This window comes from Lynx canadensis, chromosome D2 (assembly GCF_007474595.2).
Source record: "Lynx canadensis isolate LIC74 chromosome D2, mLynCan4.pri.v2, whole genome shotgun sequence".
Taxonomy (NCBI): domain Eukaryota; kingdom Metazoa; phylum Chordata; class Mammalia; order Carnivora; family Felidae; genus Lynx; species Lynx canadensis.
Window position 1 is genome coordinate 39,533,090 of NC_044313.2, and position 26,596 is coordinate 39,559,685.

General features: G+C 37.1%; 2 protein-coding genes across 9 annotated transcripts in view; one reads left to right on the forward strand and one right to left on the reverse strand.

Moving 5' to 3' along the window:
• The window catches only part of MARCHF8 (membrane associated ring-CH-type finger 8), a 135,816-nt gene that overhangs the window by 24,044 nt on the left and 85,176 nt on the right, over window positions 1-26,596 (reverse strand). The gene's annotated exons all lie outside the window — the stretch shown is intronic.
• Window positions 17,487-19,153, forward strand: LOC115527348 (heat shock factor protein 2-like). Its single transcript, XM_032595284.1, has one exon. It carries the CDS (start codon window positions 17,521-17,523, stop codon window positions 19,072-19,074), a length of 1,554 nt encoding a protein of 517 aa, XP_032451175.1. The 5' UTR covers window positions 17,487-17,520; the 3' UTR covers window positions 19,075-19,153.

Genomic DNA, 26,596 nt, shown 5'->3' on the forward strand with positions numbered 1-26,596 from the left:
GTAATGTCTCAGTCTCCAACTCATTTGCATTTCTACTGTCAATGCTTTAGGTTTAGGTTCTCTTCATTTTCACTTCGAATTCTTGAATAACCTACCTTATCTTTCTCCCTTGAAAATGACCTCCCCGACACAGAACTGCTATGGACTGGATTGTATTGTGTCCCCCCAAATCCGTATGTTGAAGTTCTAACCCCTAGTACTCAGAAGGTGACTGTATTTGGAGATAGGGTCTTTAGAGAGGTAATTATGTTAAAATGAGGTAATCAGGGTGGGACTTGACCCAATATGAATGGTGTTGTTCTAAAGAAGCTGAAATTCGGACAAAGGTATACACAGAGAAAATACCAGGTGAAGACATGGGAGAAGGCAGGGGCGGCCATCTGCACACCAAGGAGAGAGGCCTCAGATGAAACCAAACCTGCTGACACCTTAATCTCGGACTTCTACCCTCTAGAACCATGAGAAAATTAACTCCTGTTGCTTAAGCACTCACTCCGTGGTGATTTTGTTATAGCAGCCACAGCAAATGAGTACAGTAATCTTCCACACTATAATTTTCTTAAAAAAAAAAAAAAATCAGTGAACATTCCAAATGTAAGTCTGATTTTCTAAAAATAAGAAAGTAACTCTTCTTGATTCCAACTGGCCTTGCTCTAAGCCCAAATGAGTAAAATAAAACAAAACAAAAAAACTATTAATGGAAGAGATGATCTCATTTCCATTTTTAAGATTATATATTCTCTATTCATCTCACATTTCACAATAACCATAGGGAAGACTAGAAAAGGCCGAGACGCAATTAGCAGGTAAAATTCTTTTGGTCAGTCAGAAGTACAAAGGAGCCAGTAGATCTAAAACTGCTTTGAAAGAGTGGATTCCATGCCACCAAGGCTCCGCTAAAAGAGAACTAGCAATCAAGAAAGTGTTAACTTTCCCCTTTCCCTCAACCCACCAAATTACATACTGCCTTGACTTTGGTATACACTTGGCCTTTGAACACTCAACATCCCTAAAATGTTAACACAGAAACATTTCAAGAGCTCCCAAGTGGCCTGCCAGCTGGCACTTGTTTTGACAATGTTGTCTTGTCTTCACAGCAACATAAATGTGCAATTTTTTGATTATTTTCTATATATTCTTTTCTTATTTTATAAATCTGAGTGAAAACAGAAGTTCAAACTCTTGAGTATAATACAATACAGACACTGTTACTAAGTGCATAGCCTCAATGGAATGTTTCTTGGTCTTAAGTCAATCAGATAGTTACAAAAGAAAAGAACAAAATTATAAAGTATGGTTAAAGTGTTGGCAATGTCACCAAAGACTATTTCTAAGAGACCAGATGAAATAGGAATTTCATTCATTCATCTTATTCACGCCTTCACTCATGGGGAATGGAGAGTCTGTCCACAGAACAGGTAAATCTGTAACCATTCAAGTTTCATTCGTGAGTCAAGAATGTACTATGGACAAACACAGGGCACTGCTGTGAATCCAGGCTTAGAGGCTCATCTACTGGCAATTTACCACTAAACTTTAATTTAGTTTACTAAACTAAAACAAAGATACCACACGTCCTGGATTATCGGTACAGAAAACCATTACAACTGCTATGACATTACCCACTACCTTTCAAGAAATGGCCAGTTTAACACTACCTGGAAATCCACAAAGACGTTCTGAGGTACTAAGAAAAGCAGTAATTCCTTTCCCTGACTTTTTTTGACACTTACCATTCCACAGACAGGGTTATTAGGGTGGGTCTCACTGTTAAGCTAGGTAACTTTATAAATCCAGACTGAGATCGAAAAGTTGCTTATTACCTTATGAACTTGAGAAATAAATTTAATGATATAAGCCTGTGCCCTGTTTCCCTTGTTAGAACAATTCAACTAACCTGAATTTAAGTAAATATTTTTTAAAAGGCTTATAAAAAGTTAAAAAAAAAGAACAATTCAATATTTTACACTGGTAAAAATCAAACAACTTAACCAGCCCCAGCAGATACAGATGTTTTAAAGACTGAATTCTGTCAATATTTAGAATTGCTTCTCCACTGCCTGGCAGATTAACAATTCAGTTCCAACAGATCATTGTAATTTCCCTTAAATGCTGCTACATTTATTCAGACTTACTGAAAATCTAAGAAGTTCAGGACCATAACAGAACTATTTTTCAGGAAGCAAATCCCAGCATGCATTCAAACCAGTGACTCATTCATTCCATACTTATTTACCATGCGACTACCACATGCAAACAACCATATTAGGCACAAAACACGGACAAAAATGAATCTCGCTCCTAGGCCTGTTCTAATGACAATGTCACCACAGAATTGTGTTTTGATGAGAAATATACAACCAGGGGGGAAAATGAACAAAAACATTTTTAAGAACTTTAAAAAGCACATCCATGAATTATAGCAGGGTACAATGGTACGCTTCGGAATAAAAAGAAGTAAAGTTTACCAAACATCAATGTTAAGAACGGGAATTAGGCATACCAAAGAGAAAGAGTTCCATTCCAGTTTAAGCCAAAACTAAGCTTCAATGCCCAAGTGATACAGACTTCAGCAAACTATTTTTATAAATCTTTAATATGCTTAGTCACCACTTAATGGGTCCACCACGTTGTAATCCTGGGAGAGAGAAAAGCCTCACTGCTGGTAGCAAAAACTGTTACCTTCTTTCCTCCGAGAAGGCACCAGGTGATGCCACACTGTGATACCACCCGCTCCCCTGGCCTTCTCTCCTCTCCATGTGTCTCTGGTGGGCTCTTTTTGTCTACGTTAAGCAAGAGCTCCTCAGAACACAGTTCCATATCCTCTTCTCATTTGTGGTCTCCCTTAGACCAGTGCTTCTGAAACTTTGTGCACTTGAATCATTTAAGGACTTTAGTAAAAATGCAGATTGTGATTTGTTAGGTTCGAGGTGGGTTGAGATTCTGCATTTCCATAAGTTCTCAGGTGACTCCCATGCTACTGGTCCCCAGACTACACTTTAAGATGCAAATTTCAGGGGCGCCTGGGTGACGCAGTCGGTTAAGCGTCCGACTTCAGCCAGGTCACGATCTCGCGGTCCGGGAGTTCGAGCCCCGCGTCAGGCTCTGGGCTGATGGCTCAGAGCCTGGAGCCTGTTTCCGATTCTGTGTCTCCCTCTCTCTCTGCCCCTCCCCTGTTCATGCTCTGTCTCTCTCTGTCCCAAAAATAAATAAACGTTGGAAAAAAAAAAATTAAAAAAAAAAAAGATGCAAATTTCATTCCAAATCCTGGGCCAGCATAATCCATAAAGGCTATGATTCATTTTTTTAATTGAAGTATAACAATATCATTCTTTTTTTTCAGTTTTTTTTAAATATGAAATTTATTGTCAAATTGGTTTCCATACAACACCCAGTGCTCATCCCAAAAGGTGCCCTCTTCAAACCCACCCTCCCCTCCCTCCCACCCCCCATCTACCCTCAGTTTGTTCTCAGTTTTTAAGAGTCTCTTATGCTTTGGATTCATTTTTTTAAAAAGCAAACCATGACTAATATAAAAGTGAATTTCTGCATACAATATGGCAGTGAGCTCACAACTGGGTTAATACAAATAAATCAATCAGGAAACTGACTGATACATACACTGGGAAAGGAGTCTGAGGGTGTGAGAAAGAGAAGTTTTATTAATGTAAGATGTTACCAAATCACAAAGATAAAGAGAAGCTCTGTTGAAGAATAAGGGACATTTCACAACTTAATCAGTCCTGTCAATGGCGTTTTCCAAGTCCATGTGTGGCTCCAATAGCATGTACCTTGAGGGTAGAACAGAGATGCAGAGCCCACAGAGACCAAATACGCCCTAGAAAGTAGAAGCCAAGAATTAACAAGAAGACAATGAGGTGAGATGTCTAAGCAAGTTTTAAGGATTTTGTATAAAGGAGTCAAACAAACTTCATGTGGGAGCTTCCCTGAAACTCTGACCAGGACCAGTGATTAAAAACACAAGAAACAAACAAGGAAAAAAACAAAACAAAACAAAACAAAAACACTCTGTGTAATAGATAACTATGTATCTACCCAATACTCATCCCTGCCAACAGAACAAATCTGTTCTGAGCAGGAATGGACCCAACCCAAAGCTCTCACTTTCTCACTCTCTCACTCTCTTTTGCAGTTAAGGCTAAATATGTAAGAAAGTTCTCCCTAGACATTAAACTTGAGGTTTTCTGGGAGAACATTTTGCTTTCCTGATATAGCCATTGCTCCTTTCTCCAGCATTCCTCCTTTCCTCAGTCACCCTGGAATAAAGATAGCATGCCAGGAGGTGCAGCAATCACGGTGGGACAGTGAGGAGAAAAAGTATACGCACTGGTCTCCAACTTTTTAGTCTTAGGGCACCTTTACAATGTAAGTTACTGAAGACTCCTAACATTTTGAGTATGTGGGTTATATATATTTATATTTTCCACATTACAAATTAAAACAGGGGCACCTGGGTGGGTCAGTTGGCTAAGCGTCTGACTTTTGATCTGGGCTCAGGTCATGATCTCACGGTTCACAGGATCAAGCCTCATGCCAGGCTCTGCATGAATAGCACAGAGCCTGCTTGGGATTCTCTCTCTCTCTCTTTCTCTCTCTCTCAGCCTTCCCCACCCCCACTCATGTGCTCTCCCTCTCTCAAAATAAAACTTAAAAAAAAAGAAAAGAATGTTTACAATATGAATCTCTTAATTCAATTAGAATAATAAGCCCAGTTAATATAAATAACATTTCCATGAAAATAACTATCTTTCTGAAGAAAAATAAGTGCACAGAGTAACACAGTTTTATATTTTTGTAAATCTTTTGGATTTATAAAGTTATTGTCCAATTAATAGAAGACAGCTGGATTCTCATATGTCCTTGCACATTCAATCTCCTCTGTTGTTTTTAACTGAAGTAAATGAAGAAAATTTGGCCTTATACAGTTAGGTATTTATAAAAGGAATGTGTATTTAAAAACTATTTGAGGTAACTGGATATTCTTTGTACTACACAAAAACTCAAGTAATTAGCTGTGATGTAAACTCTAAAGTGACATTAATAAATTTTTAATACTCCATTAAAATCAACTGGCCCATCTTTTACTTTGATTTTCTCTCTCAATCATGTATGACTCTATAACATCACACCCTTGGCCACTTAGAAATTATTGGTTCACTGAGTTATACAACTCTTTCAATACTGACACAATCCGTTATGCAACATGAAAATAAATAACTCATTAATATGACAACCAGCATCTTTAACTATTGAAAAGTTACCAAGCTCACAGTGATGGATACAAGTTTTCCAAAATTCTAATTTTTGCTTAGAGATGTCAAATTTTTTCATTGGCAACAAAAACTGTTACTTGCTTTCCTTGAAAAGAAAAACTGGCTCATTCATTCAATTTAGAGAAAATGTCTGACAAATCTCCAAGTCAGAATAACTAGAATTTGCCAGTAATTCTTTCAAATAAAAATTATATTCCATTAAAAACACTGACTAGTTAACTTAGCAACTCAATCATAGACGTGCTTTACCCTGAGGCAATCGCTGCACTCTGGCATGCAGTAGAAATGATTTATACTAGATATGCAAAGATGGAATAAAACACATAATCTATAACGAGGAGAACAGTCAATTAAAAATGACACACATATTAAAATTAGTAGAAAATGAAGTCAAAGTATTGTTACAACTGTCTTTGAAATGTTCCCAACGTTAAAGAGATGTAAGGTATAAGAAATATATCAAACTTCCAAAGATAAGCAAGCACTAAAAAAGCTACACAAAGAGATACACTTGCTAACACCATACATAAAATAAAAAGAAATTCTTAAAAGTGTTCGACTAGCCCACATGATGGTAAGAAAAAGAGAAGTAAGAGAGATGGGGAGAGAGAGATGGGGAGAGATAACAAAACAGTAGAACAGAAAATAAAAAGTAAAATGGCACCCTTAATTCCTAAAGTATCAGAAACTATCCTAGGAGCGTAGAGCAAATAGAGAAACATTTATTCAAGAAAACTGACTACACCTTGGTAAGAACACTGGGGATCTGTGGCATCTGAACCACAACCCAGTCCATCCTCAGGCTGACAGAAGCTCTACTCTGGGAGGGTGCAGCCAAGAGAAAATGGCTCTATTTCTCCCCAGCTCCCAACAGCACAGAATGGTATCTCCAGGAGAGAGGCAGGCCCCAAGCATTACACATCCTACTCCACCATCTCCATATTGTAGAAGCCATGTTCCAGGCAAAAGTGATTAGAAGTAGGTCTGGGCTCTCTCCTGCACAATGCCCACTGGCAAAGCAGAAGCTCTACTCCAGGCATGGCAGACTGAGTGTAATGTGGTCCCAACTTTGCTTGGCCCCACAGACTAATAGGGTGGAAGTTCCACACCAAGAAATGCAAAACAAGAAAGCCACAGGCTACTACCCTACCAATGTACTGCTCATAAAGCAGGTGTGTCACTTCAAAAGATGTGGGTCACCTTACCTGCCCCCAGCTCTAGAGAGTAAGCTTTGATTTTGCAAAGGTGGAAAGGCAGGCCAAGAGAAGAGAGCTCCTCTGTTATCTCCAAGGAAACAAACATTAACTATAATAGAATACGTAGAAATTCAAGGCTAATGGTGCTGGCAAAAACGATGACATTTTATGAGGAGACTGGTAGCTCCAAGAGAGCAACAAGCAAAATCACAAAACAACTAAAAGTGTACCACAGAAAAGCAGGGGCAGAGACAACTAAGAAGGTCCTCCAGAGGATGGAAGAAACCTCAAATACTGGTCTTGAAAACAACAGCAGCAGGGGCACTGGGATGGCTCAGTTGGTGAAGCATCGTGACTTGAGCTCAGGTCATGATCTTGAGGCTCAGGAGTTCAAGCCCCACATCAGGCTCTGTGCTGACAGCTCAGGTCCTGGAGTCTGCTTTAGATTCTATGTCTCTCTCTCTCTCTCTCTCTCTCTCTCTCTGCTCTCTCTCTCTCAAAAATCAACATTAATTTTTTTTTTCTTTTTTAAAGAAAACAACTGCAGCAAAGGGATCTGAATTTACTTGGATCAGACCATGGAACAATGCCCTATGAAACTGTCCAAAATAGCAGAGCAATCAGCCAGCAGTTAATGGAACTAAAAACTCAGTGTGAAATCAACAGAGACATGAAAACTTAACATATCAGGGAAAGGCACAGTCAAAAAGAACACTGCTATAAACAGTCATCTCAACTTGAGAGAATGCAAGCCCAAGGCTCACCTCTCTGAAAAGCAAAATCAAACTATATATTGTGAGGAAAACCGATTTTACTGTAAAAATCTGTAAGTTTTACTGTAACTTTTACAAGTTACTAAACAAAGAACAACCCCCAGGAGGTAGGGGGGGGAGGGCTGTAGAAAAATTTAATTCAGAGATGCTAAAAAGTATTATCTAAAATATACAGTATTGGGGCGCCTGGGTGGCTCAGTCGGTTGAGCGTCCGACTTCAGCTCAGGTCACGATCTCACGGTTCGTGAGTTCGAGCCCCGCGTCAGGCTCTGGGCTGATGGCTCAGAGCCTGGAGCCTGCTTCCGATTCTGTGTCTCCCTCTCTCTATGCCCCTCCCCCATTCATGCTCTGTCTCTCTCTGTCTCAAAAATAAATAAACATTAAAAAAAAATTTAAAAAAAATAATAAAATAAAATATACAGCATTAAGTAAAAAAATTACAAGACCTACAGAGAAAGAGGAAAGTATAACCCAAAGAGGAAAAAAAGGCAGTTAACAGAAAAGTCCCTTGAGCGTGCCCACAAATCATCTTTAGTACACAAAGGCTTCAAAGTAACTATTATAAATATGTTCACAGAAGTAAAGGAAGCCATACTTAAAGAGGCAAAGGAAGATATGATGACATTATCTTATCCAATTGATGAAAGCAATAAAGAGATAGAAATTGTAAAAAAAAAAAAAAAAGTGAACATGGAAAATGTGGAATTGAAAAGCACAACTGAAATGAAAAATTCATTACAGACATTCAACAGATTTGAGCTAGCAGAGGAAAGAGTCAGTAAACATGTAGACAGATCCTAAAAGATTATGCAATCTAAAGAACAGAGATCAAAAACAATAAAGAAAACTAAATGGAGCCTTAGAGAAACATGGAACATGATTAAGTACACTACTATATCCATAATGTGAGTACAGGAGAAAGAAAAGAAAGGAAGATAAAAAATATTCAAAGAAATAATGGCTGAAAACTCTCAAATTTGATAAAAGCATTAATCTCCACATCCAAGAAGCTAAATTAAACCTAGTAGGATAAAAGCAAAATAATCCACACCCAAACACATCAAATCAACATGCTGAAAGACAAAGAGAAAACCTTGAAAACCTTGAAAGCAGCAAGGGACAAATAACTAGTTATATACAACAAGACCCTGAAAAGATTACTAGGTGACTTCTCATCAGAAACCATGGAAGCCAGAAGACTGAGGGGGGCATACTTGGAGAACTGAAAGGAAAGGAATTTCAACCAAGAATATTATTCCAGCACACCTATCTTCAATAGTGAAGTGTAAAATGAAGATAACAAGAAGATACCAAGAATGACAAAAACTGACAGAATGCGATGCGGGCAGATACCCCATAAAAGAAATGCAAAGAGAAGTTATTCAGGCTAAAAACAAGTTAACACCAAACAATAACCAGAAACCACATGAAAAAAAAAAGAATGCCAGAAAAACTGATTATATAAAAATAAAAGCCAGTTTACATACATGTATCTCCTGTCCGTTCATCTGTTAAATGATTTTAAAAGGAATTACATAAAAACATGCACATATTGTATTGTTGAAATGATAACACAAAAAAATGTGATATATCTGACAAAAACAAACAAAAGAGGTGAGTGGGTACAAAACTGTACTGGCAAAAGGAAGTGATGTCGATGGCAGCTCAAATCCATAGAAATAAGTAAGAACAAGAAATGCTAAATAACTTTAAAACAACAAACTCTGTAAGTTCTCTCCTTTCTTTTACTTCTTTAAAAGAGAAATTAGGGGCACCTGGGTGGTTCAGTTGGTTAAGTGTCTGACTTGAGCTCAGGCCATGATATTGTGGTTCATGAGTTCAAGCCCCATGTTGGGCTCTGTGCTGACAGCTCACTGGAGCCTGCTTTGGATTCTGTGTCTCCCCCTCCCTCTGCCCCTCCCCTGCTCACGCTCTGTCTCTCTTTCTCTCTCAGAAATAAACATTAAAAAAAATTTTTTTAAAGAGAAATTAATAACTGCAACAATGTATTATTGGATTTGTAACATATATAGATGTAACATGGTAACAACATTAGCAAGAAAGGCAAAGAGGGAAGACTTACATAAGAGGCATGATTTTATATCTTACTGGATATATCTGGAATTAAATTAATATGATGAATCTGAAGTTAGATTTTGTTTTTAAAAATATATACACTAAACCCTGGAGCAAACACCAAGAATACAACTTTAAAAATTCAATTAATGCAAAAGAAGCCAGTAAAGGAGAAACAGAGAGAAAAAGCACAAGATATATAGAAAACAAAAAGTGAAATGACTGACAAATCAAACCGTATTAACAGCAATAAATATTAACAATCCAATCAAAAGGAGTTGTCACAGTGTATAAAAACATAAAATGCAAGTCTACAATGTCTAGAGAAGACACATTTTACACTGAAAATTACAAACAGGATTAAAGTTAAAAGAAGGAAAAAGATAAATATTGCAAAAAAAGATAACCATAAGAAAGCTGGAAAAACCATACAATATCAGACAAAACACACTTAAGAAAATTACACTAGAGATAAAGAGGGAGACTTATTATAAGACAGTCAATCCATCATGAAAATATAACCTCATAAGAGAGCCAAAAATTACAGGAAGCAAAAACTGACAAAACAAAGTAAAAACCAGGCAATTCAACAATACTGGCAGACCTCAATTCCCCATATTCAACAATGGACAGAACAACCAGGTAGAAGACCAACAAAAGATAAGACTGGAACAGCGCTGTAAACCAACTAGACCTAACAGACCTCTACAGAAACACTAACCCCTACGAGAGAATACACCTTCTTCTCAAGTGCACATGGAACTCTCTCCAGGGTGGCACTACTAAGCAGACCATAAAACCAGCCTCAATAAATTCAAAAGATCTGAAATAATACAAAGTATGATATCTCACAACAGAGTTAAATTAGATGTCATTAACAGAATAAGAAAAATTCACAATTAAATGGAAATTAACAAAATCTGAAATAACCAGTTCATCAAAGAACTCACAAAGAAAATGAGAAAATATGAGACAAATAAAAATGAAAACACAAAATACCAAACTTATCCAATGCAGCTAAAACTGTGCTTAGAAAGATACTTACAGCTGTAAACACTGTGATAGATATAAAGAATAAGCTCAAATACATTACTTCTGCAACAAGACACTGGTTAAAAAAAAAAAAAAAAAGATAAACTACACCTAAATTAGCAAACAGAGGGAAACATTACATGAACATGTTAATAAGGACTAGAAATTGGATGGAGAAAAATCAACAAAACCAGAAGTTGGTTCTTTGACAAGACTAACAAAACAAAACAAAAAACCAAGAACCTTTATGTAGCTTCACCAAGTAAAAAATGAAATACAACTCAAATTACTAAAATTAGGAATAAAAGAGTTTGTATTACCAACCTTACAGAAATATAAAGGATTATAAACGAATGCTATGAACAATTTTATAACAAAATAAAAGAGAGATACAGAGAGAGAAGTTAAATAGGAAAATTCCTACAGAGACAGACACAAACCAGCAAAAGTGACTCATGAAGAAATAAAAAATCTGAATAAGCCAGATTGTATTACTTATGTAAAAATTTCCCACAAATAAAAGACTTAAGCACAGATGACATCACTGGTTAATTCCACCATTTAAGGAAGAAAAATACCAATTCCTCAAAAGCTCTTCCAAAAAATTAAAAACAGAATAAGAGAAAAGAACAATTTCCAACTCACTCTGTGAGGCCAATATCACTTAAGAAAAAAAAAAAGAAGACCAAAGATACCACAAGAAAACAGCACATCAATATTTCTTATAAATACAGAATCAAGAATTCTCAACAAAATATTAAACCAAATCCAGCAACAGATAAAAAGGATATACACTACGACTAAGTGGCATTTATACTAGGAAGGCAAGGTTGAAATAGATGAAACTGAACATAATACACAAGATCAAAAGAATTTTAACAAACTCAAAATGGATAAAGGACATGAATGTGAGACAGGAAACCATCAAAACCCTAGAGGAGAAAGCAGGGAAAAACCTCTCTGACCTCAGCCGCAGCAATTTCTTACTTGACACATCCCCAAAGGCAAGGGAATTAAAAGCAAAAATGAACTATTGGGATGTTCATGAAGATAAAAAGCTTCTGCACAGCAAAGGAAACAATCAACAAAACTAAAAGGCAACCAATGGAATGGGAAAAGATATTTGCAAATGAAATATCGGACAAAGGGCTAGTATCCAAAATCTATAAAGAAGAAATGGGCAGTGAAGAAATGGGCAGAAAACATGAATAGACACTTCTCTAAAGAAGACATCCGGATGGCCAACAGCCACATGAAAAGATGTTCAACGTCGCTCCTCATCAGGGAAATACAAATCAAAACCACACTCAGATATTACCTCACGCCAGTCAGAGTGGCTAAAATGAACAAAACAGGAGACTGTAGATGCTGGAGAGGATGTGGAAAAATGGGAACCCACTTGCACTGTTGGTGGGAATGCAAACTGGTGCAGCCGCTCTGGAAAACAGTGTGGAGGTTCCTCAAAAAATTAAAAATAGACCTACCCTATGACCCAGCAGTAGCACTGCTAGGAATTTACCCAAGGGATACAGGAGTACTGATGCATAGGGGCACTTGTACCCCAATGTTTATAGCAGCACTCTCAACAATAGCTAAATTATGGAAAGAGCCTAAATGTCCATCAACTGACAAATGGATAAAGAAATTGTGGTTTATATACACAATGGAATACTATGTGGCAATGAGAAAGAATGAAATATGGCCTTTTGTAGCAACGTGGATGGAACTGGAGAGTGTGATGCTAAGTGAAATAAGTCATACAGAGAAGGACAGATTCCATATGTTTTCACTCCTATGTGGATCCTGAGAAACTTAACAGAAGACCATGGGGGAGGGGAAGGAAAAAAAAAGTTAGAGAGGGAGGGAGCCAAACCATAAGAGACTCTTAAAAACTGAGAATAAACTGAGGGTTGATGGGGGGTGGGAGGGAGGGGTGGGTGGGTGATGGGTATTGAGGAGGGCACCTGTTGGGATGAGCACTGGGTGTTGTATGGAAACCAATTTGACAATAAATTTCATAATAAAAAAATTTTTAAAAACACACAATAAACATTTGACAAAATCTTGCACCTTTCCTGATAAAAACTCTCAACAAACTAGGAACTGAATTTCCTCAACCTGACAAAGATCATCTACAATAAGCCACAGTAGTTAGTTAACATCACACTCAGTGATCAAAGAATAAATGTTTTTACAGTAAGATTAGGAACAAGACAAACTGTTCACTCTTTCAACTTCTATCCAACACTGTAGTGATGATTCTAGGGAGGGTAATTAGGCAAGAAAAAGAAAGAAAGAAAAAAAGACATCCAGCTTGGAAAGGAAGGTAAAAGTATCTTTGTTTGTAGATGACATGATATTGTATATAGAAAATCCTGAAGACAAAAACAATATACAAAAATAAAGTCCACTTATATACATTGTAAATGAACCCCAAACCAAAATTTAGAAAACTCATTTACAGTATTGTCAAAAAAAAAAATAGTTAGGAATAACTTCAGCATGGCAAGTGCAAAATTTATACCCTGAAACTACAAAATATTTTTGAAAGAAATCAAAGACCTAAATAAATGGAACATCCTTTCTTAATGATCCAGATGACTTAAAATTTTTAAGATAGCAAAAGTTTTCCTTTTGACCTACAGACTGAAGGAAATCCCCATGAACATCCCAGTTGACTTTTTTCAGAGCAACTAACAAGCTGATCATAACATTCATTACATGGGACCAGCAACAGCCAGACTAATCTTGAAAAGGAAGAACAAAGCTATACTGATACCACAACTTGGTACAAAGCTATAATAATCAAAACAGGTGACATTGGTATTAGAATGGTACAAGAATCAATGGAATAACACTGGAAGTCCAGAAGTAAGGCTTTACATTTTTGGTTACCTAGTTTTCAGTATGAGTGTAAGACAAGTCACTGGTTAAAATAGTTTTTTTCAACACATACGGCTGGGACATCTGGACATCTACATGCAAAAAAATGAAGGTGGACTCCTTCCTCATCCTATACACAAAAATTAACTCAAAATGGATCACAAAACCAATATAAGAACTAAAACTATACAACTCTTACAATATAATATAGGAGTAAATCTTAATGACCCTGAGTTAACAAGCAAAGCCTTCTTAGACACACAGCAGCAAAAGACACACAGTGGCAAAAGAAAAAGGTAAACTGGACTTCATCAAAATTAAAGACTTCTGTGATTTAAAGTAAAACATCAAGGGGCTCCTGGGTGGCTCAGTCAGTTAAGCATCTAACTCTCAGTTCCAGCTCAGGTCATGATCTCAGGGTTCATGAGATCGAGCCCCACCCACATCAGACTCTGGGCTCTGCACTGACAGAACCTGCTTGGGATTGTCTCTCCACTCCCCCCACTCTCTGTGCCCTGCCCCCCCCTCAAAAATAAATAAACTTTAAAGGAAAATTCTAACTTAAAAAATATAAAGTACAACATCAAAAAATGAAAAGAAATGGGAGGAACAGAATGAAACAGAATGGGAGGAAATATTTGCAAATCATACATTTAATAAGGGACTTATATCTAGAATAAACAATGCTTACAACAATAAAAAATAACTTCTAAAATAAGCAAAGGATCTCAACAGACATTCCTCCAGAATAGATATACAATGGCAAAAAAAAAAAAAAAAAAAGGAAAATAATAGAAAGGAATTTCCTCCGTTTGATAAAGAGCATCCACAAAAAAACTACAGGTAACATTACATCTAATGATGAAAGACTGCTTCTTCCCTAAGATTATGAACAAGGCAATGATGTCAGTTGTCGTCGTTGTCCTCCTCCTCCTCTTCCTCATTCTCCTCCTCCTCCCCCTCCACCTTCCCCTCCCCTTTCTCCCCCTCCTCCTCCTCCTTCTTTTCTAATTTAATTGGAGTAAAATACATGTAACATAAAATTTATCATTTTAACCATTCTTAAGTGTAAAGTTCAGTATTGTTAAGTATATTTATGTTGTTAGGCAACCAATCTCCAGAAATTTTCATCTTGCAAAACTGAAACTCTATACACATTAAACAACAATCCCCATTTCATTGTCTCTCCAATGCCTAGAACCACCATTCTACTTTCTGATCCAATGACTACCTTAGATACATCAGGTAAGTGGAATCATTACCTAGCATGATGTCCTCAAGGTTCATCCATGTTGTAGCATACGTCAGAATTTCATTTCCTTTTAAAGGCTAAATAAAATCCCGTATTTTGTTTACCTAATCATCCGTCAATGGTCAACTGTGCTGCTTCACCTTTTGGCCATCATGAATAATACTATTATGAATATAAGTGTCCAAATATCTCTTCAAGACCCTGCTTTCAATTCTTTTGGATATATACCCAAAAATGGGATATGCTGGATCATATTCTATTGTAAATTTTTGAGAAACCATCATACTGTTTTCCATAGCAGCTGTACCATTTTACATTTCCAGCAACAAGGCACAAGGATTCCAATTTCTCCATATCCTCACCAAAACACTTTTTCAAGTAGGTATCCTGATGTGTATAAGCTGATATCTCATTGTGGTTTTGAACTGCAATTCCCTAATGACTAGTGATGGTGAGTATCTTTTCATATACTTGTTGGTCATTTATGTATCTTCTTTGGAGAAATGTCTAATCTATTCAAGTCCTTTGCCCATTTTAATTAGGTTATCTGTTGTTAAGTTGTAGGTTTTTGTTGTTGTTCTTGTTGTTTTTTTGAGAGAGAGAGAGAGAGAGAGAGGCCATGCACGAGTGGGGGAGAGGGGCAGCGAGAGAGAGAGAGACAGAATCCTAAGCAGGCTCCATGCTCAGCACAGATCCCAGTGCAGGGCCTGATCCCATGACGCTGGGACCATGACCCAAGCCGAAATTAACAGCTGAACACCCAACAGACAGAGCCACCCAGGCACAAGTTGTAGGAGTTCTATATATTTCTGAATATTAACCTCTTATCAGATATGATTTGCAAATGTTTTCTCCAATTTCACAGATTGCCTTTTCACTCTGTTGATTATGTGCTTTGATGCACACAAGTTTTTAATTTTGATGCAGTCCAGTGTATCTATTTTTACTTTTGCTGCCTATGCTTTTAGTGTCAAGAAATCATTGCCAAATCCAATGTCATGAAGCCTTTCCTCCTATATTTTGTTTTTCCAAGAGTTTTGTAGTTTATTTTAGTTAGGACTTTGATACATTTTGAGTTAACTTTTGTAGGCAGTGTAAGAGTCCCACTTTTTTCTTTTGCATGTGGATATTTAGTTTTTCCCAGCACCATTTGCTGAAAAGAATGCCCATTCCCCCCTGATAGTCTTAGTACTTTTAAATCATTTAGCACTCAAAAATCATTTGAGCACACACGTGAAGGTTTATATCTAGGCTTTCTATCCTATTACATTGGCCTAAATGTCTGTACCATGGCCAGTGCCACAGTGTTTTGATTACTATTGCTTTGTAACAAGTTCTGAAATCAGGAAGTGTGAGACTTCCAACTTTGTCCTTTTTTTTCAGTATTGTTTTGGCTATTCTGGGTCCCTTGAGATTCCATATGAATTTTAGTATATATGCTATAAAAGCAAGCACTCCATATGAATTTTATGATAATGGTTTTACTTTAGGTAGTATTGAACTTTTAACAATATTAAGTCTTGTGTTCATTCATGAACACAGAATGTCTTTACATCTATCTATGCCTGATTTCATTTTTCAGTAGAACTTTACAATTTTCAGAGTCCATGTCTTTCATCTCCTTGGTTAATCAACAAAAAAATTCCTAGAATAAATGAGTTCTGCAAAGTCACAAGACACAAGATAAACGCAAAAAAATTAATTGCATTTCTATGTATATCAGACAGGACATGAAAATTATTACTTACGGTCATTGTAAAAAACTAAAGTGTTTAGGTGCAAATCTAACAAAACCAGACGTGAATGCTAAAACTAAAATGCTAATGAAAGAAATCACAGAAGATCTAAGTAAACAGAGACATACTGTATTCATGGGTTAGATGACTCAGGATAGGAAAGCTGTTAACTCTTCCCCAAACTGATAGACAGTTTTAATGCAGTTCCTATCAAAATCCCAGAAATTCTTTTGTAGATACAGAGAAAATTATTCTAAAATATATGAGAATAGGTAAAGGAATTAGAATACCTAAAAGAATTTCATAAAAGAATATTAAGGCAGAAATAATAAGTCTACATGATTTCAAGACCTATTACATAGCTACAGTAATCAAGACTGTGGTATTGGCAGAGAAACAGACACACAGATCAATGGAACAGGATAGAGAATTCAGAAACAGACCCACATAAAAAACAATGTGCCCAACTGACTTTGGAGAAAGAATCTTCAACAAATGGTGCTGGAGCCATTGGACAATAAGCAAAAGCAAAAAAAAAAAAAAAAAAAAAGACCCAACTTGAGTCTTAAACCTAATATTAACTCAAAATTACTTAAAGAGACTTAAATATGCAACATAAAACTGTAAAACTTTTAGAAAAAAAAACAGAAGAAAATATTTAGGATTAGGTGAAGAGTTCTTATACTTGACATCTAAAATATGATTGATGCATGAAAGAAATAACTGATAAATCAAACTAAAATTTAAACCTTTTGCTCTGGTAAAAGGATGAAAATAAAAGCTACCAGCTGAGAGAAGATATTTGCAAACCACATACCCAACTAAATACTAGTAACTAGAATATATAAAAACTGAAAACTCAACAGCAAAAAAACTTCAATCAGAAAATGGGCAAAAGACATGAAAAGACACATGAATGAAGAAGATATGCAGATGGCAAATAAGCATATGAAAATATGTTTAACATCATTAGCCATTAGGGAAACAGAAAGTAAACCATAAAGAGATATCACTACACATCTATCAGAATGACTAGAATAGAAAATAGTGACATCACTAAATTCTGGTTGAGGATACAGAGAAGTTGGATCATGCATATGTTGCTTGCACAGGAATATAAACTGTGACTTGCTGTGAAAAACACTGGAACTTTCTTTAAAAATTAAACACGCCGCCGCCGCCGCCACCACCACCACCACTACCACCACCACCGCCGCCGCTGCTGCCGCCACCGCTGTGTTCGGGTGTAGAATTTGGAATCCCTGCGTCTGGTTAACAATGAAGCAGAGTTCGAACGTGCCGGCTTTCCTCAGCAAGCTGTGGACGCTTGTGGAGGAAACCCATACCAACGAATTCATCACCTGGAGCCAGAATGGCCAAAGTTTTCTGGTTTTGGATGAACAAAGATTTGCAAAAGAAATTCTCCCCAAATATTTCAAGCACAATAACATGGCAAGCTTTGTGAGGCAACTGAATATGTATGGTTTCCGTAAAGTTGTACATATTGACTCCGGAATTGTAAAGCAGGAAAGAGATGGTCCTGTTGAATTTCAGCACCCTTACTTCAAACAAGGCCAGGATGACTTGTTGGAGAACATTAAAAGGAAGGTTTCATCTTCAAAACCAGAAGAAAATAAGATTCGTCAGGAAGATTTAACAAAAATTATAAGTAGTGCTCAGAAGGTTCAAATAAAACAGGAAACTATTGAGTCCAGGCTTTCTGAATTAAAAAGTGAGAATGAGTCCCTTTGGAAGGAGGTGTCAGAATTACGAGCAAAACATGCACAACAGCAACAAGTTATTCGAAAGATTGTCCAGTTTATTGTTACGTTGGTTCAGAATAACCAACTTGTGAGTTTAAAACGTAAAAGGCCTCTACTTCTAAATACTAATGGAGCCCAAAAGAAGAACCTGTTTCAACATATAGTCAAAGAACCAGCTGATAATCACCATCATAAAGTTCCACATAGTAGGACTGAAGGTTTAAAGCCAAGGGAGCGGATTTCAGATGACATTATTATTTATGATGTAACTGATGATAATGCAGATGAAGAAAATATCCCTGTTATTCCAGAAACTAATGAGGATGCTATATCTGATCCCTCCAACTGTAGCCAGTACCCTGATATTGTCATTGTTGAAGATGACAATGAAGATGAGTATGCACCTGTCATTCAGAGTGGAGATCAGAATGAACCAGCTAGAGAATCCCTAAGTTCAGGCAGTGATGGCACCAGCCCTCTCATGTCTAGTGCTGTCCAGCTAAATGGCTCATCTAGTCTGACCACAGAAGATCCTGTGACCATGATGGATTCCATTTTAAATGATAACATCAATCTTTTGGGAAAGGTTGAGCTGTTGGATTATCTTGACAGTATTGATTGCAGCTTAGAGGACTTCCAAGCCATGCTGTCAGGAAGACAGTTTAGCATAGACCCAGATCTCCTGGTTGATTCTGAGAATAAAGGATTAGAAACTACCAAGAACAATGTAGTTCAGCCAGTTTCAGAAGAGGGAAGAAAATCTAAACCCAAAACAGATAAGCAGCTTATCCAGTACACTGCCTTTCCACTTCTTGCATTCCTCGATGGGAACCCTGCTTCTACTGTTGAACAGGGGAGTACAGCATCATCAGAAGTTATGTCCTCTGTAGATAAACCCATAGAAGTTGATGAGCTTCTGGATAGCAGCCTAGATCCAGAGCCAACCCAAAGTAAGCTTGTTCGCCTGGAGCCATTGACTGAAGCCGAAGCTAGTGAAGCCACACTGTTTTATTTATGTGAACTTGCTCCTGCACCTCTGGATAGTGATATGCCACTTTTAGATAGTTAAATCCCCAAGAAGTGGACTCTACATGTATATATTCATCAAAATGATGAACTATTTATTTTAAAGTATCATTTGGTACTTTTTTTTGTAAATTGCTTTGTTTTGTTTAATCAGATACTGTGGAATCAAAAGCACCTTTTGCTTTTCTCACACACTCTTGCAAAGCTTTCAGATGTTACTCAGCTACATAGGTACACAAGATTTAATGCACATTGTTGGTATATCTCTAAGTTGGATTCAAATGGCCATTTTTCTCCAGTTATAGTAAATTGGATTTCTTTTTTACATATATACCCATTAACCCCAGTTAAACTTTTTTGTTTGTTTTACTTGTTTGATGCTGTCTGTTTGCATTGAGTGTAAGTCACTAGAACTAATGGTAGAACTCTTAAAGCTTTGTCTGTTCCAGTTACTTTTACTAAATATTTTTCACTTGGCTTATTTTTAAAAACTGGGAACATAAAGTGCCTGTATCTTGTAAAACTTCATTTGTCTCTCTTGTTCAGAGAAGTTCATTCATGTTCAACAGGAAAGGCAAAGTATACTTGAGTGCTTGCTGTCAGATATGGCTCCAGCTTCATATACATAGAAAGAAGGGAATGGGATGGCATCAACCCCATCCATCTCGTTGGACTAGTTTTAAGTAAAAGTTTTCTGATTTGTTTGTGTTTTTTTTGAACCATACTATTTAGTAAAATAAATATATGAATGTTGAAAAAAAAAAAAATTAAACACGCAATTACCACATGAACCAGTCACTGCTCTTCTGGGCATTTATCCTAGAGAAATGGAAACATGTTCACATAAAAACTTGTACACAGGTGTTTATAGTAGCTTAATCCAAACAAATTCAACAGGTGAATACTTGAACACTATGCTATATCCATACCACGGAATACTATTCAACAATAAAAAGGAAATCACAAGAAATTATATGTAGTAAAAAAAAAAAGTTTACAAATTGTATGATTCCATTTATATAGCATTCTTTAATTAACAAAACTATAGAAAATGAGAATAGATTAATGGCTGTCCGTGGTTAAGAAAGGTAGTAGGTGTGGCTATAAAGGGCAACTGAAGGATCCTTGTGGTGATGGAAATATTATGCATCTTGACTACATCAATGTCAATATCCTGACTGTGATATTTTACTAGAGCTTTGTAAGATGTTACCACTGGGTAACAGTAGGGAAGTGCACATGAGATCTTTCTGTATCATTTTTTACAACTGTGTACCTGTGCTATTGTGATTATAAGAAATGTTTATTTGGTCATTCAGGTAACCAAAATATAATTTGGTTTTCATCCATAGTTCCTGGCTCATAGCTCCCCAAACCCTTGGAATTTCCTAACCCTGAGAGTGATAAAGGTGTCTCTTGTTATGTTAATGAGGTTGACTAGGGAAAGCACCTAAGGATGCGGCCTTGTGATTAGAGTTGGAACTTTTAAGGGAGAGGGGCTGGAGGTTGAATCAATTGCCGATGGTAATGATTTAATCAATCAATCACACCTATGTAATGAAGCCTCCATAAAAACCCAAAAGGACAGTCAGAGGAACTTCCAGGTTAGTGAACATATGCAGATGTAGGGTAAGTGGTGCTCCTGCAGAGGACACAGAAGCTCTGTGCCCTTTCCCCGTACCTTGCCCTATGCAATATTTCCATCTATCAGGCTGTTCCTGAGTTGCATCCTTTTTCAATAAACTGGTGATCTAGTAAGTAAAATGTTTCTCTGAGACTTGTGAGCCACTCTAGCAAAGCAATCAAATCCAAAGAGGGGGTTGTGGGAACCACTGACATATAGACAGTAGGTCAGAAGTATAAGTAACAACCTAGACTTGTCACTGGTGTCTGAAATCCAAAGAAGGGGTCATGGGGAACCTCCAATGTGTAGATAGTCAGAAGCACAGGTAACAGCCTAGGCTTGTGACATCTAAAAGGGACAGTGGAGGTGAAGGGGGTTAGTCTTGCAGAACTGAACCCTTTAGCTTGTGGAATCTGATGCTATCAACAGGTAGACAGAGTCAGAATTGAGTTGAATTCTCAGATACTCTGCTGGTGTTCAGAGAATTGCTTGGTGCTATGTAGGAAGCCCCACTCCCCATATTGGAATCAGTACCACAACCAATGTGTATGTATTTATGTATTTACATGTATGTGGGTTTGTGGTATATATGAATTAAACACCATAACTAAAAGGCAGAGATTTTTAGATGAGATATAAAAACAAGATATAACTACATGCTACATATAAGAAAAATACTTTAATAAACACAAACAAATTACAAATAAAGCATAGGACACCAATAACTAGATGACACTAATAACGAGAGATGTTGAAATTATCTAGCAAAGACTGTAGGCAGCTCCAATGACCATTCACAACTCTTATAGAAACCGGACTCAATAGTAGAGAAATGAACTTGATATAGAACAGAAGAAAAAACTTGATATAATAATACAAAGTATTCAATCTGAAACAACAGAGAGGAAAAAAAGATTTACAAAATACGGACAAAGGCTCAGCTGGTTAAGCATCTGGCTCTTGGTTTCAGCTCAGGTCATGATCACATGGTTCGTGATTCAAGCCCTGCATCCGGTTCTGTGCTGACAACATAGAGCCTGCCTGGGATTCTCTTTCTCCCTCTCTCTACCCCTCGCCTGCTCATTCTCTCTTTCTCTCTCTCAAAATAAATAAATAAACTTAAAAAAAATTTTTAATATGGACAAAATATCAGGGACCTGTGAAATAAAACCAAATGGCTTAACAGTCATGTCACTGGAATCTAAAAAAGGAGAAAGAATACAGTGCTGGAAAATACCTGAAGAAAAACTTGACAAAATGTCCCCAAGTTGAGCTAAAATAAAAGTTCCCAAGTTTATAGAAAGACATAAACCTGCAGATTAAAGAAGCGGAGTAAACTCTAAACAGGATAAACAAACAAAAAACTTACTGGAAATTTTGCTTTAAAAAATAAGGCCTTGGTCAGTGCTATGGACTGAACTATGACACCACCAAAGTTCTTATGTTGAAGCCCTAAACTCCAATGTGACTGTATTTGGTGGGGCTTTAGAAAGCAGGCAAGATTAAACGAGGTCATAAGCAGCCCTCATCCAACAGGAGTGGTGGCCTTATGAGAAGAGGGAGGGAGAGCAAGCAATTTCTGTCTCCACACATATGTACCATTTTGTTATGGCTGCCCAAGCAGACTAATAAAATTGGTAAAAAGGGTTCAGAAAAAGTATGAAGTAATCTACATCTATCTCAAATATAAATGCAAACCTCTGGTAGTTTTAAGGAATAACAAAAATGGCACAGAAATATCATCTTATAAAAAGTTCAAATTTGAAATAAAATTGAAGGCACAGTCATTACAATTATAACTCAGGAAAAAAACCAATCATATCACAAAAATTCAGGGGGAAAGCCTACAATTTATAAAGCTACTTCCACACACAGACTGGGCAATTTATTTAAAGTTATGCAAAATGCATCAATGGTTGTCTTCAATAAAACAATACAGTTCAAATTTATGAAAAATGTGATTATCTGCTTCATTTTTTTCTAGCTTTAACATGATGATAATGAAGTAACAAGAAGCTAGAAAATATATGAGATGATCAAGCTTAAGACAGTAACAGCTAACCATTTGCTCCTGGCCATTCATCCATATTCTCTGGACATTAGTTTCGTCCTTTATGAAGTGGGTTTGTATGGAATGGAGCGGGGCAGAGACATTAACAGAGATGACCCCTTTGGTTCCTCTGAGCTCCCAAATGTGGTATATATATGGGGAACATGTTGCCCTATTTAGTTCTGCTCAGCACCACACACACTGCAGTTTTAAACTCATCACCGAACTTACGAATAAATGGGTTAGAGTTCCAAAACCCTCCTGACACAGACTGATAAATGCTTTTTAAAATGCTACATGTAACATGGTATGATTAGAATGATGATCTTCCTAGTAATGTATTGATAAATACAATCTTTTTCAAATGAGTTTCCTACGAATTTTCATTTTTATTTTTTGAACATGAAATAAAGTTATGAAAAACATAAAGGTCTTTCTATTCATTTATATTTTTAAAACCTTAATTATACAAGCAGTAAAATTAACAGATTTTAACTTCTGCCATTTAAAAACTCTTTATATATCCAATAAATCCTTTATATATAACTCTTTATATATCCAATAACCCTTGAGGTTAGCTGAAAAATCTTTATCAATACAAATCAGAATACATTAGCTATAAAAGTTACTATAGAAATTGTAACACTGTAAATACTTCCTACAGTGCTGTATAAGCAAATAACCTTTATAGAAAAACTAGTCAATTTCTTTAGTATAGACTGTATTCTCATTCATCAGGGAACACATTTATTGACCATATACTATGTGCCAGGTACTGTTCTAAACCCTTGAGAATGATGAATGAGCAAAACAAAGATTCCTACTCTTGTGGAGCTTAAGAAAATGGTGCAGGAGGAGACTGTTGGTCTTCTCTGTCTCAGAGTTCAGTATATATCTGTTCACAAGATGTTGGTTCACTGAAGAGTTTCAAAACTATAAATGATATTTCATGGTGAAATGCATACATCCAATTTGGCCCAGATGCCTTGAGGCTCTGATTCTTTTCATCGTTACTATCTTTGTCCCTTATAGCTCAAGAGTATCTCATAGCCTCAGCAAAATTAACAGAGACAGCATCCATAGGAAATAAGACAGACATGCAAATGGCAACATTAGAATGTCCCTGCCAAATGAAATTACATGTCTGGCTTAGACACTTAGACACACACACACATACACACACACACACACACACACACACACACAAACACACACACACGGTAATACCGACAAATAGAACTAAGAGCCTTTGTTACTGCTCCATCTTTTATGCATTTTCCATCCTATAAGAAGCTAAAAAATCTTCCCAGAATGAATAATGAATGCTCTAGCAGAAAGAACCAAGCCAGGAGACTTCTGAAAACAATAACTCCTCCAGAAAATGCAATGGAGCCTGCATCTGTGCTCATTCAAATTATAAACTAAGTTGTCTTTTTCAGGACTTTCCAAAGCCATTAATTCCATGATTTAAGTTTACATGGGCAAAATCCTGTCAATTAAAGAGACATTTTTTACACCAACAGGAGGACAGCATGAAAAAAAATTGCTACAATTTATACACTTAAATGCTTATTTGGCTTAAGAATACTTTTCACAATTTCAAAGAACAGTTTTATTACAAAGTACAACCTTGAAAATGGAATTAAATTGCTAAGCTTCTCTGGTTGAGAACCTCAATAGTGAGGTATCCTGGCACAATTCTGGTTCTACATATATTTATTCCATAAGGCCTAATGGCATCCCTAAAATCAATGAGAAATCCGGCCACTGCTGACAGAGCACTTCTCCTACCTGAAGCTTCATTTCCCAGCAAGATGCATTGGGGAGTCCTCAGTGCAACTCTCCCCAGCAGCATGTTCCTGGGTTCGTCTACACAGCAGCTGCCGCCCTACAGCAGCAGACAGCAGAAGCACATCCTCGAGGCTGGACTTGTAAGGGCTTGCTGGAGCCCTTGGCATACCACTCCTGTGATCAAACTGGACTAACTACTTCCTCCAGCTGATTTCCAAGGAACTAGATAGTGAATGAATAATTCATGACAAGTCCATTCCAGCAACCCATTTCTGCTCTATGGTCTACTCCCCACAGCAATTTGCAATGTAAAGATTCTAAAGCATATACTTGCTGAAAGGCAAAGAATGAAAGTTCACTTTTCTAGTCAATGACAGTAAATGTTAGTAGATCTGTTTGCTCTTTTTTCAGGCTAACCTATTACCCAGACTTACTTAAGAGATTTTTTAAAATGTAGAAAAGGTAAATGATTAACCACAGATGTCTAACACTACACACAAAAATTTTTTTCTCCATAAAACCTGACCTACAAAATGGTTTCTGGTGGTAGGAAAGCAGCAAAGTGCTTGCTCTAAGATCAGCAGGTCAGTACTTACATTTAGCAAAAGACCAGTTCCAACAGAGCACAGAAAATCATGTTGTGGGGAGGGGAGTTTTCAGTAACAATGCCAGGAAACAAAATGCTTCAGAGGGGAATTTTCCTGGTCTCTCAGGCTAAAAATATAACTTTCATCTCACTGATATTCTTCTAAAAAGAACATGAACATTTGTTTTCACCAATTTGTCAGTGCCTACATATTTTCAAATGAGTGTTATCTAAAATCGTCAATCCTAGGGGCGCCTGGGTGGCGCAGTCCGACTTCAGCCAGGTCACGATCTCGCGGTCCGTGAGTTGGAGCCCTGCGTCAGGCTCTGGGCTGATGGCTCGGAGCCTGGAGCCTGTTTCCGATTCTGTGTCTCCCTCTCTCTCTGCCCCTCCCCCGTTCATGCTCTGTCTCTCTCTGTCCCAAAAATAAACGTTGAAAAAAAAATTAAAAAAAATAAAATAAAATCGTCAATCCTCTGCAACCAAAAACATGATTCCAAGAGGAACTTGAACAAAAAACAGAAGGCCCATACTCCTTTTATCTCAGCTCCACCTCCAGAAAGTCCAATCCTCCCCCTATCATTTTTACCTAACTGCTTATTTCTTTCCTCTTCTTCTGCATTCACTGTGAATATCTCAAGCTTTGTACTCTCAGTAAGTTCATCTTCCAGCCATGACTGTTCAGTTCCTAGCGACTTCAAATTTATTTGATCTGCAAATTGGCTCCCCATGTGACTCCCTGGCCCTGTATTCTTCCCTTTTCACCTCATTCTGTTAATTTTTTTTCATTGTTATTATATTGTATCATTTCTGAGTCTGTGTTTTATGAAACTCAGGTTCTTAATAGCTTACTCCTTAATAGCTTACTCAGGAATCTGCTCCCATTTTGAAGGGAAATTAGCTTTTCTTCCAGAATAGACTCTGTATGGCTAAAACGAACAAATCAGGAGATTACAGATGCTGGTGAGGATGTGGAGAAACGGGAACCCTCTTGCACTGCTGGTGGGAATACAAACTGGTGCAGCCGCTCTGGAAAACAGTGTGGAGGTTCCTCAAAAAATTAAAAATAGAACTACCCTATGACCCAGCAATAGCACTGCTAGGAATTTACCCAAGGGATACAGGAGTGCTGAAGCATAGGGGCACATGTACTCCAATGTTTACAGCAGCACTTTCAACAATAGTCAAATTATGGAAAGAGCCTAAATGTCCATCAACTGATGAATGGATAAAGATGTGGTTTATATATACAATGGAATACTATTTGGCATTGAGAAAGAATGAAATCTGGCCATTTGCAGCAACATGGATGGAACTGGAGGGTATTGTGGTAAGTGAAATAAGTCAGTCAGAGAAAGACAGGTATCATATGTTTTCACTCATTTGCGGACTTTGAGAAACTTAACAGAAGGCCATGGGGGAAGGAAAGGGGGCAAAAAAAGTTACAAACAGAGAGGGAGGGAGGCAAACCATAAGACACTCTTAAATACAGAGAAATGAGTGTTGATGGGGAG